The 17,611-nt window shown below is 45.6% G+C and overlaps 1 protein-coding gene across 4 annotated transcripts; it reads left to right on the top strand.

The window, feature by feature from the left end:
- Positions 1 to 7,701: 7,701 nt before the first annotated feature.
- On the top strand, positions 7,702 to 17,144 carry LOC105914275. 4 transcript variants are annotated; one of them, XM_022825776.1, is made up of 3 exons: positions 7,702 to 7,804; positions 7,879 to 8,031; positions 15,626 to 17,144. In XM_022825776.1, the coding sequence occupies exon 3, from the start codon at positions 15,842 to 15,844 to the stop codon at positions 16,868 to 16,870; it is 1,029 nt and encodes a 342-aa protein (XP_022681511.1). In that variant the 5' UTR covers positions 7,702 to 7,804; positions 7,879 to 8,031; positions 15,626 to 15,841; the 3' UTR covers positions 16,871 to 17,144. The 4 variants fall into 4 exon arrangements, 2 of the variants coding, with proteins under 2 accessions (XP_022681511.1, XP_022681510.1); XR_002677299.1 differs by lacking the exons at positions 7,702 to 7,804; positions 15,626 to 17,144 and adding an exon at positions 8,440 to 9,019 and having other exon boundaries at positions 7,818 to 8,031; XM_022825775.1 differs by lacking the exon at positions 7,702 to 7,804 and having other exon boundaries at positions 7,818 to 8,031.
- Positions 17,145 to 17,611: the final 467 nt, after the last annotated feature.

Here is a 17,611-nt window from a genome sequence, read left to right as displayed (position 1 = left end):
CATAAAAAAACGTAACAACCAACTTAGTCTTTACAAACATGACACGAATAAACCTAACCACCATCTTAGTCTTTTACAAACGTGACATAAAAAAACGTAGCAACCAACTTAGTCTTTTACAAACGTGACATGAATAAACCTAACAACCAACTTATGGAATAATTGGGCACATGCTAGGTTCAGTGGCTGACCGCCGCTCATTCGGAGGGCTAAAAGGATCTCTTGGGCGACGCTCCCTCCTTGGATGCGTGGGCAGCACATTGGCGCTGCCAACGTCGGTGTGGTCCCGGGAACGATGACGCCGGCGTGGCAACCGGGTACGAGTTGCAGGTTCCTATTGAATAATTGGGCACAAATCATAAAATTTGTATGACACTTCGGGAGCGAACATTAAAATGTATAATTGAATTTGGAGAAACTTGTGAATATACCTGGCTGGACTCTCCCTGCGTCTGAGTCACAGGTGGAGCATCGTGAGAAATCTCGAGTTCCTCACCATACATAGGGTCATCATCCTCAGACTGCTCACCTTCCGAGTCCTCGCTTTCCTGAGGGGATGCGGGTTCCTTACCTCGCGATCTCCTGCTAGGACCTGCCGCAGTGGACGGTGTTGCAGCCGTGGGGGTAGTCGCCAATGCAGTCCGACGTGATCCTGAAGAAGTACCCTGGACATTACCCCCGTCGTGCGCATCTGAGGATGTCATGCAGTTCATCCTCATAGCCATTCGCCTGCAACTTTTACGAACCCTCTGCCATATATTCACGACTATGTTATTGATGGTTACAAAGATAGTACGAGTATAAGTGAAAATTAGTTTGGGCTTCTACCTCTGCAAAAGCACGAAGCAGACTATCACCTTCCCCAACAACGTGCTCCATAATCACGCCCGCCTCGTTTGAGAGCCTTGCAAGCTGCTGTCCCTGCACGCAGGAGTTTTCATTCCATAAGTGATCAATGTGACGATACTATAATTACAAACCGAAATCTTACCATGTAGTCGTGGAGAGGTGCACGCTCAGGCTGTGTCCCATGGCGTGTCACCGTGTCGTACGCGTCAGCTATGTCAGCGTCATCATCAGACGGTGCATCCTCAATGGGCACATTAGTCCAAGATGGTTTCACTTTGGTTCTCGTCGAAGTACAGTACCATCTTATGTACTCATTGTTTGGTCGCCAGTACGGTCCACCTTCAGGATCGCATCCTTCCTTGTTCTGTCACAGGAGGACGTACCGGTCATGCTTCACCCTCCAATCATTCTCCTTATACCGCTTTCTGCGGTCGATACTGCATCAGAAATTAGTCAACTATTAGTATAACATGTTAATTGCGTTAATTGAATAGTCTCCAATAGTTATTTATTCCTGCGTACCTGTGCAGCTGCTGCGAAGTCGATAATTCCAAAGGAGGGCACGGTTGCATCCTCCCAAACTGCCGCATCACCCTATGCGGCATATGAAACTCTACCATGTAGTACAGTATCATTGGGGTCGTGCACCTCCACAGCTCTATGTCTCTATAGCACGTCGGTGAAAAGACGATATGGCTAAGCTGGTCACGGTCATACGGTTTCCATTCCACCTTCAAAAATTTTCACGCAATACTTATTTCATCTACCATTATACGCAAGTTAGCTTAAAAAACTATGGTTACCAAATTACCTGGTGCTGCGTGAGACATCAAACTCGTTCGTGTAGGCCCTGTAGCGCCTATCCGGATTGCCACGAACGGGCCGCACATGCTTCCACACGTGATAGAACGTGGGAAGAGCATCGTCTCGATGCCATGGCTGAAATTGCAAGTAAGTCCAATTGGTCACATGATACAATAGTTTTTCGAACATTAACGTAGAAAAAGGAATTAGCCGTTGTGACTTACATGGACACGGAGGCGGGAAGGTCGACCCACGGGCATTCGCTCCCAAATCTAAATCTGGAGCATATAAGTGCACCCTCCAACATTGGAATCTCTCGCTGTGCGCCGGCAAGCCTCACATAACTGTCTGTACAGCCAGGCAAGAGCCGCTGAGCCCCAACTGTAAGTGGCTATGTTTTCCCAAACTTGACCTAGAATGGGGAGAACCATCCACGATACTGTGTTCCCAGCTGCATCTGGAAGGAGGAATGTACTGACAAAGTGCCATAGCCACACTCGAGCATAGCGCTGCACGACCTCGTCATTTGCTCCCGGAGGACACACCTCGAAGTGCTCCCTCAACCATGCCGAGCTAACACCGGACATCTTCTTCGAGCTATCTCCGCCCTCTGGCTTTGGCGGCCTAATCCCAATATGCATCTCGACCATATCACGCCAATTCTCATTCTGTATAATACCTGTCACTGCCTGCCCATGCAGTGGAAGGCCGAGTATCATAGCCGCATCCTGCATTGTGATGGTCATTTCTCTGAAGGGCATGTGGAACGTGTGAGTCTCCGGACGCCACCTGTCGACCATAGCGGTCAACAGTGGTCCGTCCATTGGAGGGAGACCCCCCACGACCTGAACAGCGATATCCAAGAAACCTGCTCTCTGCAGGTACTGGGCGTACCGCTCATCCCACCTAAGTGGTGAGTGCACCCTAGCCCTGAGTGGTGTCAAATTCTGCAAAACATTATAAGATTATTACAAAATGAGAAGTCAATCCAATTGTGAATAACGGGCTTCTAAAGTGGTAAGTAACACAAATATGATACAAATGACATTTGCAGTATGAAATTGTTTACACTGTACACAAGCGAATAGTAACGATAGGCACATCCTTAATTTATAAGAACATTTCATACGAAAATCTTGCAATTCTCATCCTAAGGTATGCATTCATCAGCAAAAATTAGCAACCATTGTTATACCTCATTTAGGTCCGCGAGGTGGTGGGCACGGTGGTGCAAGTCGTAAGCAGCCTCAAGAAGAGGGTACCCCGGGGCCGCCATCCTAAAGAAACAACAAAAAATGATCGTTAGTAAAAAGCTTCATTATATGATAAGTACGGAAAATATGATAATGTACTACTATAAAAAATATAAAACAATAGCCACGCATAATACAAGCAACGCGCATACCCAATTGTTCGAAGTACGCGGCCTATTACTGCTCGGTCTAGATTTAGTGCCTTTTGATTTTCTACTGCAGCATGTGCAATTCCTAATGATCTTGTGGCACTTGGAGCAACGATTTTCCGACTTGTCAATATCAAAATCACCAGTATCATAATCTGCAGAAAGCCTCCCTTCCGACACGTCCATATCGCCTATTAAACGCTTCTTCTGCCTCCTTCCTACTTTATTTCTCATTAAACTGGGGTTAGGCACGTACCCTACCCCTTCATATGCCGGCCATTGTGACGGATCTAGGTAAGGTTGAAAGCTTGATTCCCAAATTTTGATGGTGTGCTCCCTAGAGTACAACGGTGACATGTACATGGGGCTTTCATAGTTAAGACCTCTTGCCTTGCAAGCTATAATGAAGTGTGAACATGGAAGGTGCAACAATTGAGGAACATTGCAGGTGCACGAAACTTCGTGCAGATCCACTCTATAGTGTCGGCCTCCATGACTCTCACCCCCAATGTTAGTCGTACCGTAACTTCTTATAGAATACACCATCCTTTCTGGCCCGTACGGTTCTGCTAAGTGGTGCACGGATCTAAGCTCAGCCTCTGATAAATAATTATCTGCAACTTGCCCAATTCTATAGCCTTGATCTAACATTTCACGTGCCTTTCCCCATCGGTTCACAAAGTAGGCGTTGCATTTTTCGAATGTGTATTCAATAATTCCAGCGATGGGCCTACTTCGGATGCATTTGAAAACTCCGTTGAGTGATTCCGAGAAGTTCGTGGTCATAATACCCCACCGCATCCCTCCCTCATCGAAAGCCTGCGCCCATTTATCCTTGTCCTCCATTTCACCCTTCAACCATTCTTTTGCGTCGTCGTTCAAGTCCTTCACTAAATCTTCTAACTTCTCACGAAATTCTCTCTCTGTATGAACCTTGCATAATAATTTCAATTTTCCAATCACACGATTGCTCTTCTGCCGACGCGACATGTTGGCAGCAAAGTGCCTCATGCACCACCTATGCACAAGCGGTGGAAAACCATCAATGTGGTCCTTCGCACAATTTAGAAGCCCATGATGCCTATCTGATATCATACACACTATCCGTGAAGGTCCAAGAACATGTACCCGAACAAGTTTCATAAACCATGACCAACTCTCATTATTCTCACTCTCGACCAAGGCAAAAGCAAGAGGCACAAGCTATTGTTCTGGATCTACAGCAACTGCCATCATTAATGTACCCTTGTACTTGCCAGTCAAGAATGTACCGTCCACAAGTATCACAGGACGGCAATGTTGAAATGCCTCACTACATTGAGGGAAGCACCAAAATACCCTTTGCAGTATATGCTTCAACACTCCATTGTCAGGAACCATCATGCCACATGAGTCGATCCACCATTTAACTCCGGGATTGTAGTAGGGTTATAGCTGAGAGTACCCTAGGAACCATGCCGTACGACTCCTTCCAGTCGCCCCAAAGCAGGGCAACAGCGTGTTGCTTCGCCCGCCAAGCCTTCGAATACTTCACACAGTACCCACTAAAGATGAAGATGGACTCCACGAGTGATGGCACCGATGTCTCGCTGTCTTTACGGATAATGCCTAGGATACGCCGTCCAAGGTACTTTGCTGTGCACTGTACATGCTCTCGCTTCGGCTGTGACGACCGACAAGTATGCGGTTGCACAACATTTGAAATTCTCCATTGTCCGGTGCTTGATATTAGCCGAGACCCTACACGCCAATGGCATCCTTGCTTGCACATCACATTGTATCTTAAGTTCTTGTCAGAGTGAACTACGCTAAAAGGTCTATGTAACCTCACCGCGTAGTCAGCCAAGAAAAACTTCAGCTCCTCAAGACTATTGAACTTCATCCCCTTCTTAATCACTGGACTCTCACCAATGGACGTCCCTTCGGCATTCACCATACTAGATTCACATATTGCTTTGTGAACCATACTTATGTCCTTATCATTGGGAACGGATGGCAGTTCGACATCACGTTCTTTTAACATCCGCAACTCATACTGGGTGTAAGAAAAACAATCGTCCATACGACGAATGTCTTCTACATCATGTACGGTTGCGGTGTCAAATTGCAGTCCATCCTCTTCATTTTCTACCCCGACGTTCTCATATTCATGCCCACCACTCTCAAATAGTGATTCCTCCTCTACCTCCACACCTACTACCCCATCTTCCTCCAATTCACAATCTTCGGAACCCATAGAGACATTATCAACATCTATATTTGCTTCATCCCTCTCAAAAATGTTATTGGGAAAATCATCATTGGCAATAGCCAAGTCAAAATCACGTTCTGTTTCACCTAACACGTGATGCAACATTTCTGACTCCTGGGTACCATTATGGTTCACTACCGTCACTTCCTCTCTCATGACAACATTTGGGCCAGGCATACGAACAATTTCGACTATAACCTCCAAACATGCAACATTAGCTTCATGCACAACATCCTTATAGTGCTTCCAATTCGCATCGGATGCTAACTTCATGAGAACATAATGAGCTCTACCTTTCCCACAATCAAAACGACCTCTCAAACTGATCTCATCCACTCTACATCCATACTTCATCATTACACGATCAACTAAATCACTAAAACTTGGAGGACCATCGAATATTTCAATTGACTCATTCATATTCTCTAACTCCCCATTTTGTTTCACAACACCACCATCAAAAAATCGAACTAAACGATCCATCTACAAAATACAAACATTTCACCATGTCATATACACTACACATTGCACATATTCGACATATCAACTACACACATTACATATATTGGACAAATTGCAAACAAAAAATACACATATACATTGCACTATACGATTCAATGAATATATCCTTAAATCGACAAGTTCTACACGTCAATATCGCGGGCAGAGACTCAATTGCGTATGAACTACGTATCATCTAACACAAAACACCATTGCATTTCATTGAAATTTCAAATCACTAACCTAACCCTAAGTCACCTAAACATCCTCCGATCTACCAAATGCAACGGTAAAACACGAGAATAAGTAGGGGAATACCTTCCACACGAAGTAGGGATCGATTTCCACTATTTTCCCCCACCGAAAACACCGGATTTTGGGTGGATTTGAGGGTGGGGCGGCGGGGGGTGGCGCAGGGAGCTCGGTCTCGGGTGTCTGGAGGAGGAAGAAAGGAGGGAGGGAGGAGGAAGGGAGCCGGCGCGTGGACTTAGTGTAGGTCCTGCCGCGCCAGGTGAGCTGGCACGGCGAACGCCCGCCCACGTCAGCGCCCACCTGGCGCCGCGACTCGCCGCGCCAGCGTGGCAGGGGGCCGCCGCGCCAGTTCATGCGGCGCGGCAGCGTGTTCCTGCCGCGCCAGGCGGTCTGGCGCGGCCAAAAGGGTCACGGCACGCAAATAAAACCCAAGTGATGTTATTTTTAAAAATAAAGAAAAAAAAAGGGTTAAAAATAAAAAAAAGTTCCCGGCCCGGACCGGCCTGCCGCGGTCTTTGTTTACATTTGGAGTGAAGGGGATCCGCTGGAGTGGAATATTCCTTTCTGGGGCCGGTGGTCTTCTCGGCCGTTCGGCTGCGAGGGCCCCGAACGAAACGAGGCGGCCAACGCTGCCGACCGGCGGGTGTTCGACGAAATGCCGGACCGGTGCGCGGTGCTTCGCCGCCCGACCGTCAACCGCGCCCACCAGGCGATCGAGCAAACACCTGGCCGGTGGGTGCGTTTCCGCCTTGGCGCCCCGTTCGCAAAGCCAGCAGGCGCCGGCACACGGACTTGGGCCCTGTGCCCCGCCCCGCGCGTCGACGCCTCAGGCCTCCGTTGAGAGCACGACGGCGACGTCGCAGTTTCTCAGGCCAGGATGAGAGGACGAGCCTCGACCCGCATCGGAATTGTCAACTTCCCGAGCCAACGCATGCTGCGCATCAGGGGAGACCGGATCGGCGAGTCGCCGGAGACTCGGAGCCCAGTCGGTGTCTGCTCTGCGACGCCGCGGTGTGTAGTGTGAACCCGGGGCGCTCGGACGGAGGTCTTTCATCTTCGTGCACTACCAGTCAGTCGGTCCAACTTGTGTGCAGAGCCAGCTAGTCCGCTTTGGTTTGCCTCTGTGCCTCTGTCGCGGCCTCGGGCCTCGCTAGTATCACACTGCTGTTTGCATTGAACCCCGGGCATCTTTGTTATGAGCACATCGTTTTTGCAGCAAACCACGGGGCCATTATTTGGGTATTTGATCCTCTAACGGCACCAAACATTCCATTATTTTGGTATTTGATGCCCTAACGGCAAAGTAGTCCTATCAGATTCCGTGCTACTACAATCTGGGAATAGAATAAACTCTACTTTCCAGTTTCGACTAGGGCCTTATTTAGTTTTCAATTAGGGAGTGGCAAAATTGGTATTTTGCCATAAATGCGATACTGTAGCGTTTCGTTTGTATTTGTGAATTATTGTCCAAACATTGACTAATTAGGCTCAAAAGATTCGTCTCGCAAAGTACAACAAAACTGTACAATTAGTTTTTAATTTTATCTACATTTAGTACTCCATGCATGTACCGTAAGTTTGATATGATGAGGAATCTTCTTTTTCATAGTGCCAAAGTTGGAGTTGGGGGTGAAGTAAACAAGGGATAGGCACATGTCACTCCAGCAGTGGCGTCTTAAATGCCTAAATGTAAATGGCATGGTTGGTGGCCCGTCAGCTGCGGGTCACTGTATCGCCTATGGGGGGTATTGACTTCGCCTGATCTCCTCCCTTTGTCATATTCAGTTTCTCTACTTCATCTTGTTCACACCTTCCATAGGCTCCTCGGTGGCTGAGCTTCAGGCCTTAGAAGTGTGGCAACCAGTCCGACAGCCAACTCATCAGTTGCTCTGGTAGCAAGCTCAAACTTGCAACCTGAGCTGTGGAGTCTTTTTGTGTAATTTGATGAGCATTGGTGATGCTGTCCCTCTAGGTATGTTCTCTTTTACCTCTCCGGCATGTTTACTTCTTTTTTGGATAGCATTCGCAATGGCCTATGACTTCCGGCTAACGTCTTTTATGATTATAGCGATTAGATTCAGAAGTGTCGCTGCCATTTCTTTTTACCTATTGGGTTATATCTGGGTGGGCTTTTTCTTTTCAAAGCTTTATGTTTGCAATAAGCTCTCTCTATTTTTAACGACCGTGTCCAACTTACTACAACTGACATTCGGTTTGGTGCTTAGCCATAGAAATGTAGCGGTAATTCATTGCCACTGTTTTCTGTCTTTATGTTGGTGGCATTGACTTCACTCTTCACCAAGTCTTTTCTTCTTACCTGCATGGCTGCATCCTTAGTTGCTACTGTTCTTGTTCCAGAAATTAATCAGAACAATCCTAGAATACCTTTGAATCTTCCAGGTATCTTCTCGCACCCAAAGAGCTGGGTCATGCTGCTGCAATCGCACCCAAATTACTCTGAGTTTGAGACTTGAGAGCAACCATATGGAAGCTGTCATGCATCCTGGGTCTGCAATTTCTCCGATCGACACCACATCCTTAGGAGCAGGCAATGGTGAGATTGAAGACAACACCACCCATGGAGATAGCACTGGGGAGATTGCCATGGACACTGGCATCGGTGGCAGCCATGGAGATAGCACTGGGGAGATTGCCATGGACACTGGCATCGGTGGCAGCGATGGCACAGGTCAGGCTCCATGGGCAATAAGTCCAGCGGAGTTTCGTCAGTTGATACCATCCAGGATGATTTTAATCTCTTATGGGGGACTGCGGAAGTATTTGGTACTGCTTGGAACCTTAGCAGTTTTATTGTGACATACAATTCTGTATTAACACCACCTGGGGGTTTTTGGACAAAAGACGAGCATGGTCATAAAGCTGCTGACCCTACCCTTCATGTTGAGTTCTCCCAACGGCATGAGGTATTCTTTTACTTCAATGCAACAGCCTTTGCTGCATCTTTTGTCTTAATCATCTTGCTTTTAAGCAAAAGTGTTACAAGGCATAAGTTATGGCTCCGTTCGATGCAGTTTACATTGATAGTAGACCTATTCAGTCTGATGGGGGCCTACGCTGCTGGTAGCTGGAGGGCACTTAAGTCATCCATTTACATATGGATTCTAGTCTTCGCTATTTTCATATATGTTCGGATCTGTCGGTATTTTATACTTGTCACCCTACCAAGCGGTATCCCGATGTAGTAGATTAGTTGGTGGGGAATTATCAGATCTGAAATTTGAAGGTAAAAGTAAGGACACAAGACACGGATTTATATAGATTCAGGCCTCCAGAGTAGCGTAATACCCTACATCATGTTTTGGGTGTTGTATATTGTACCCTGTACTTGGGTGTTGTGTAGCCTGATTGTTGGCTATTGATGATGGTTCTGAGCTACCGATCTAGGTACCCCTGCCCTTCTTTATATACTCCAGTGGGTAGGATTACTAGTCGGTTACAAGATAGGAGTCCTAGTAGGATTACATGGTATGAGTCCTAGTAGGATTACAAAGGAGTTTGTCTTCTTCCTTCCTTGCGGGTACTAGGGATTTATCCCCGACAAGCCGCCGAGCGCTTCATAGTCGAATGCTCTTCAAGTATTTTTCAGATCCTCGTCGAGTAGTTTTGGTGCTCTTCGAGTACTTTGTCTGGCTGAATCTTCAAAGTTGCTCAAAGCTGTCACGAGGCTATGGTGTGCTCAAGTCCTTGATCGTCTTGATTTTGTGATCTTCATCTTTGGAATGTGATATGAAGGGCGGCGGAAGTCGCACTCCATATGGAGTAGCCCATCTTGAAAAAAGAAGATTCAAGATTTTATTGACCCTCAGCCTTATTCTTCGATTCAACCTAAGGCTCGGGGGCTATTCCATATGGAGTGGGTGTAGCTTATCAGCCCCGAGCCTTTGAATGATTAATTAATCAATTCGAGGGTCTTTAGTCTTCACACAAGTCATCATCCGAGTAGTTTTGTGGTATCCAGCCCCCGAGCTTATACTCTAGGTGAGTCGTAGGAGCCACATCGAGTAGTTATTGGCGCTTAGCCCCGAGTTTGAGAGCTAGCGGAGCTACCAGAAGTATATAGAGTAGTAATTGGCGCTTTAGCCTCTGAACTTGGAAGCTAGCTAAGCCACTGGAGATATTCTGAGTAATAATTGGCGCTTAGCCCCTGAGCCCGGGAGCTAGCGGAGCCATTATAGGTACGCTTAGCGTCCTGGAGAGTCGTTGCTAAACTTGACCTGTAAAAAGATATGCATATATTATGTAGCATATTTGTAGAATTTAGAACTACTGAAATTTATTCAGTGATGAATATAATGTAAATATTATGTGTCATGCTCTTGTTTCGGCCATATTTCTCCCGAGTAGTTAGCCTATTACGTTTAGGCTCTCAGCCCCTATTTAGCTATTGTCATTACGTGTGTAAGATCTTTATCTCGTCTATGCATACTGGCACTGCTGCTACGGAGATCTTTGTCTCACGTTCAAGCGTTTAGGCATGATAAAAGATCCAAGACTATCACGAATTGAGGCGTGTTCTGCTCAAGTAGATTAACAACCACTAAGAGAAGACATAAAAAATAAGTAGTCGGCATTGCGCTAAAAAGAGAGCGCGATTGCGCTTAAAGTAGTCGTTAAGACTTTTTCTACCTTTTGGCGAGGATAGCGTATGTTGCCGCTCACAGAATTTGTGCCTCCTTAGGGTGTAGCCGATGTGAGCCTCCAACGCTCGGTACATCAAACTCATGGCCATAGCCTCCAAAATTCAATGCACAAGGTGCCTTCGAAACTTAGTGCACCAAACTCATGGCCATAGCCTTCGTAATTCGGTGTACCAAGCACGTGGCTGTCGGTCAACATCCCGCAAGAGTAGTTGGCAAAGTGTAGTTCTGGAGGGTAATTCCCGTCAAGAGACGTACATAGATAGGTAGTCGTCATATTGGCCAACCATGCTGAAAACAAGCCAAAGAAAAAATAATTATTAAAAAAGTGACTTAGTCTGGTTCGTGGACAGTTGTCAACGAAACCATGTCAATTGTTGATGAAGATAATTAGTCCGAGTCGATTCCAACTAGTTATTGATCACGTGGAACCTACCCTCGACTAGTTTTCTAGTCGAGATGAGTAGTCGAAGTAATCCATCCTCGACTAGTTTCTTTAGTTAAGAAGAGTAGTCGAAGTAGTTGCTGGCATGTTGGTGTTGCTTCCTTGTAGCGGTGCAAGCTTATTGTAGCTTCTTCGGTATGCACATAGCAATGACCGCAATTTTTTGTGGCTTTTTTGTGTGCACATGGCAATACACTTCCACATTTACGCTAGATCGATGGCCTGCTCTCCGTCAAGCATGTGCGGCAGCAGATGCACATGCACTTCTTCATCTTGACGCGTGTTAGATTTTTGCCTTGATCTTGCTGATCCTTTTTTCTCTCGGACGTGATCTGATATATGGCTGCAGTTTTTTATGGGATGGAACTCGGCGAGTTCGAGTACTTGCTCTGCTTCCAACTCGGTTAAAAAAATTGATTCCGACTCCTCCGTGACGCCGCAATAGAATCAAATCCACCATGAATTACAACCAACACACGCCAAGACGACGTGTTATTGCCTCGACGGATCGGATTGATGTTTCTCAATTGCTTCGAACTTGATGCAGAAGCACGTTGAGCCATTGATTGGTCAACGTAGAACAACATGCACACCGTGCCTATAGATTGATTTTGGGATGAGGTTCTTTAAACTCGTCTGATCTCGACGATCACCTCTACTTAGCGTGTCAAATGTCAGTGTTTTATACCCGGCAACCTACCGAAGGTTATCTCGAGGTAGTAGATTGGTTGGTGGGAATCGTCGAACCTGGAACTTGAAAGTAAAAGTGACGACACAAGACACGGATTTATACAGGTTTGGGCCGCTAGAGTAGCGTAATACCTTACATCCTATTTTGGGTGTTGTATATTGTGCCATGCACTTGGGTGTTGTGTAGCCTGATTGTTAGCTATTGATGATGGTTCTGAGCTACCGATCTAGGTATCCCTGTTCTTCTTTATATACTTCAGGGGGTAAGATTAGGTTATAAGGTAGGAGTCCTAGTAGGATTACATGATATGAGTCCTAATAGAATTACAAAAAAAATCTACTAGAAGTCCGTCTTCTTTCTTCCTTGCGGGTACTGGGAATCTATCCCGACAGTATCCACCAGGGTAGTTCTAGAAATATTGAGGAAGAAAGTGAAGGTGGTGGTAACTCAAATTCTATCCAAATATGGCTTCCATGATGGACAAGTGAGCAGCCATCAAGAGAGAGAAATACTCAGGAGGCTCGCAAGTTTAGTTTACTACTTGTAACTTTTTCTGCTACTGTTACATATGCGGGGCTGATCCCACCTGGTGGCTTTTGGGCTGAAAATGACTATGCCTCGGGATCTTACAAGAACCGTCCAGCTACTTCTGTTCTTCGCAATCACTACCTGCACCGTTATAACATGTTTGTTAGTTGCAACTCGACCTCCTTTGTGGCATCTTTGGTCACAATTATACTTCTGAGCCCTGAATTGAGCAGACATGGAATAAGATCCAAAGCAGTCTTTGTATGTGTGGTAGCTGACATATTCTGCTTAATTGGTGCCTATGCTGCTGGATGCTCTTGGGATTTGGCAACATCTTTATATGTCATGTTTATTATTGTCATAGTGTTGCTCTGCATTTTAGTTTTAGCTAGGATTTTTGCTTACAAACCTGTAGCAGACTGGCTACAAAAGATCAAAACAGACACTGCATGGTGTATGGATACAGTGGGTCGCGCACTCTTTTTGAGAAGTAATGCCAGATCGAGCAACGTAAACCATCAGAGTTCTTTTGCAAGTCATCAGCAAGACTCTGTCCACATACCTGGTGTACCAACACAAAACAGCTTAGGCGAGTACCAAATACCGCATAAGGTGAGACCAGTGGAGAGTGTCCACCTGCATATGAAGAGAAAGAAGCAAGTACTGCTATGACCAATTCTTGGCATCCATCAGAATCCACAAACACCAAGGATTTCACAGTCGATACAAATACCAGGGAAGACGAGTCTGCTGGAGAGTGTCCACCGTCAGATGAGGAGAAAGTAACAAGTACTGAGAAGGCGTTGTCCAATTCTTGGCCTCCATCGGAATCAGCAAACACCAAGGATTTCATGTCCAACAAGGAGCATCAGTCTACAGACTGTCAGTCAGTTGAAAACACAATGGAGACTCTGGGGGTGTTTGGATGCGGGTACTAAACTTTAGGAGGAGTCACATCGGATGTTCGGACACTAATTAGGAGGACTAAACATGAGCTAATTATAAAACTAACTGCAGAACCCCTATACTAATTCGCGAGACAAATCTATTAAGCCTAATTAATCCATCATTAGCAAATGGTTACTGTAGCACCACATTGTCAAATCATGGACTAATTAGACTTAATAGATCCGTCTCGCGAATTAGACTCCATCTGTGTAATTAGTTTTATAATTAGACTATATTTAATACTCCTAATTAGTATCCAAACATCCGATGTGACGGGTACTAAAATTTATGGGGGTGTATCCAAACACCCCCTCTGCCCAGAACAGAGCAAACTTCAACTGACGACATCATAACTACTGATATTCTGGTGGACGAGTTTTCTGACCACAATGGAGCCAGCAACGATCTCATAGTAGGTGAAGAGCCTTCATCACCTATGGAAGTCAGCGGTAGTGTGGACTGTGAAGAACACAATTCTGTTGTACACAATAACTGTAACATTGAGATTTTTTCTGCTAGTAATGATGCAGAACATATTCAGAATGGCCATACTCAGAACAGTCAAGGTGCACCGGACCAAAACGCTCATGGCAATCAAACTCAGAAGCATCTGAAGAAGACCCGTACATATCTTCTTCTTGCCATTCTTGCAGTATCTCTGATGTAGGTGGAATAGGTTGTGTATAATAGAGGATTGTATTGCATTGAGGTCTCGATCGGTATATATAGAGTACAGAGACTTGGGGGGCAAGGCTCCCTCAGATGCATATGGAAATCTACAATACATATATTTACAACTACCAAATATACTCTAACATCCCTCCATAGTCACAGCGGGAGCACCGTAGACGGTGAGACTGGAGAAGAAGCCGAAGGCAAAAGCCCATGGACTAACATCTCCCCGCGGTGATAACGTTGGTGCGGTGCGGATGCTGCGACTGGAGAGAAAACTGGCGAGTAACTCATGCAGATGATAGCCCTTTGTGCCGATGTCGAGGTAGCCAAGCATGAGGACAAGTAGTCGTGGTCGAGGATGCCATGCGTAGAGTAGCCATGGTTGACGTAGCTATCGAGGTTTCCGAAGATGAGGGAACCGCACGTGAAGCTGCGGGCGCACGAGGAGGCGTCATGAGGATGGTGGCACGTAGGGGAAGGCGCTAAAGACGAAGATAGTGACGTGTCGAGGCAATTGTAGAGGGGGGGGGTCGATGCCGAAGTCGATACAGTCAAGCCATCGAGCGAGACATGCCTGGGTTTGCCAGGCCCGGGAACGCATCGGGGACGATAAGGCACGCACCGGTGTTGCCAATACCGGACGTGCAATGGAGAGTGCACAACCAGGCGCCGTTGTCTGAGGGACCAGCAGAGAAGGCCTCCACGGCGGTCGCAAGCGCAGAAGAACGGCGAGGTAGAAGATGCCGATGTAGCCCGCAGTTGCTGGAGTAGACGAATGAGGTGCAGAGTAGACGGCGACGCTGGCGACAAGGTGGTGCTGGACGAAGCGAGGAGGTAGACCCAGACGATCTGACGCAAGGCATGATGATCCGGATGACGAGGCAGAGCTCGAAGGAGATGGCGAAGAACACAAATAGCCTCACAAAAACCATGTGCGCAAGGCGCAACGACTCGTAATCGACGACGAGGTCATTGATGTGGTCGGCGGCGGTGAGGATGCACCGGCGAAGGAGACCACAGGTGGCGCCGCTGCTGCCCTAAGAGGCAATGAAGCGGTAGCCCTCCATACTCGGGGAAGAGGCGCGCAATACGAGGACGAACATCACGGGAGTCAGGTGGATCACGCTCTGATACTGTATGTGGAATAGGTTGTGTATAATAGATGGATTGTATTGCATTGAGACCTTAGCCGGTATATATAGAGTACAATACATATGGCAGTCTACGATACGTATATCTACAACTACCAAATATACTCTAACATATGACATATCGATCAGGTCTTAACCCACCAGTTGGCTTCTAGTCAAGAACTGAAAAGAACCATTCAGCTGGTGATCGCATTCTAGAGGAAGCGTTCTTCTATCTCAATGCAGTTGCATTTGTAGCATCTTTTGTCACAATCCTTGTAATCCTGAACAAGAGTAAAAGTGAGAAGGTTACAAAATGCCGTGAGTTGCAGATAGCTATGATAGTGGACCTACTTTCCCTAACAGGGGCTTTTGCCATGGGGAGCTGCAGGGAAGCAAAGCAGTCCATTTACGTATCAGTGTTAGTATGTCTGGTGCTCGTTTATGTTGGTTTTCATGTTCTAATATCTATTCATGTAATCCCTATACAGTGCAAAGTTCTGGTGTCAGAAAAACTGAAGCACTTTTGGTCAGCATTACCTCAGTTATGTCAGAAGCAGAGAGAGAATATTACTACCGAGAAGTTGGAACAGAGGCTTTCAGGATCGCTTCAGTTATGCCACAAGAAGACAGTGAACATTACTAGTAAAAACGAGTTAGAACAGAAGGAGTTAGAAAGGAGGCGTAATCTATTATTGACGCTTGCTATGGTAGCTGCAACTGTTACGTACCAAGCAGGTATATACCCTCCAGGAGGTGTATGGTCTGATGACAATGGTGACATTGGCACACCTGGCAATCCAATCCTTCAGGATAACCATCATGGACGGTATGATGTGTTCTACTACTCGAATTCAATCTCATTCGTGTCATCTGTAGTTATCACATTTTTACTTGTGAATAAGGGATCATTTGAGCATGGAATCAAGTCCTATACTCTGCGACTGTGTTTGGTGGTGGGCTTGTTTGGCCTCCTGATTGCCTATGCTGCTGGAAGCTGCAGGAATAAAATACAATGCATTTTTCTCATCATCATTGCCGTGACTGTTCTAATATCCCTTGTGATTCAAGTCTTTCTCTCCTCAATGCTTGGTAAACTACGAAGACCGTTGGACAAACTTATAGGATTTCTACAGAGGCGGGTTTTTCTTACGGAGACAGTTATGCGAGAAATTACGTCTAACTCACCAGAAACTTTGAAGTATGATGAGAAAATAGCAAAGAAAAGGAAGAAGTACCTCATGCTTATTGCAATTTTAGCAGCCTCCATCACATACCAAGCTGGTCTGAACCCACCTGGTGGCTTCTGGTCCGATGTTCACAAAGGACATGTTGCAGGCAACCCGCTTCTTAATGATATTAATAACCAGCGCTATATGACATTCTTCTGCTTAGATGCTACCTCCTTCATGGCATCTATTGTTGTCATCATGCTTCTGCTGAGTAAATCTATTAGGAACAAAGATGTGCCCCTTGAGGTATTGCTCTTGGTTATGATTGTAGACCTGCTGGCACTCATGATAGCTTTTGCTGCGGGAAGCTGCCGGAAATTCAGGACTTCGGTATATGTTTTTATGCTAATAGCTGGTGTGGTGATTTCTCTCGTGTTTATCATATTTGTTGCCAGTGCCATTGCAAAGTGCCTCAGAAAACTAAAGGGAAGGGGATTTTTCTGCTCAAAGCATCCTGATCAAATTTCAAGAAGAGATATAGTGGTACAAAGGGAGGAAGTTTGAGGAATCGTTTTGTAATTGGGTGCAGACAATCAGTGTTTCAGTTTTCATCATTGTTTCTGGATTCACATAAATCTAAAGCAGCAATGTTTGGATTAAACCCTGGCTACATATGTGTTTAGCATTCATGTAATCTGTTGTGTTATCAAACATTGGTTTAGGAAAGTCGAACTCAGATTAAACCCTGCTGATATGGTTGTAAGTATTCATGTAGTCCATTGCTAAGTAAATCAAGGAATTTGTTTCTTCCTTATATTTATATGCATGTATTGTTCCTTTTTTTCCCATTGATATAAGCAAGATATCCCAATGTTGAAAGGCTTATTATAGTTTCTCAAAATTGCAAAGCTTTAGAAACTCATAATATACATCTTCTCATCTTAATTATGTTCTAGTCTTCTATGGGCATTTGTTTCTTTCTCAATTAAGGTTTTTGTATTGCAGTATTCACATAATACAGGATGAAGATGTCGAACTGAATATTTGATGAATGGCAGCCAGTGCTTCGAACCTTGCCTGTTCCTTTTTATATTAGTGTAAACAATCTTATAAAAGAGAAGATAATGGCACGAACAGGATTCAAAATTCTTCTTTTTCCTATGGCCATGTTTTTCCTAAAAAATAATGTAAAATATGTCCATTTCGTTATTTGGGATCATACATGAAGATATAGTGTTTGCGTTGCGTACCTCACATGAGAGTACGAGATTAGCTGTTATGTGTAAAGAATAGTGGAAGGAGGCT

This window comes from Setaria italica, chromosome IV (assembly GCF_000263155.2).
Source record: "Setaria italica strain Yugu1 chromosome IV, Setaria_italica_v2.0, whole genome shotgun sequence".
NCBI classification, from domain to species: domain Eukaryota; kingdom Viridiplantae; phylum Streptophyta; class Magnoliopsida; order Poales; family Poaceae; genus Setaria; species Setaria italica.
This window is presented reverse-complemented; position numbering and strand designations above follow the sequence as displayed.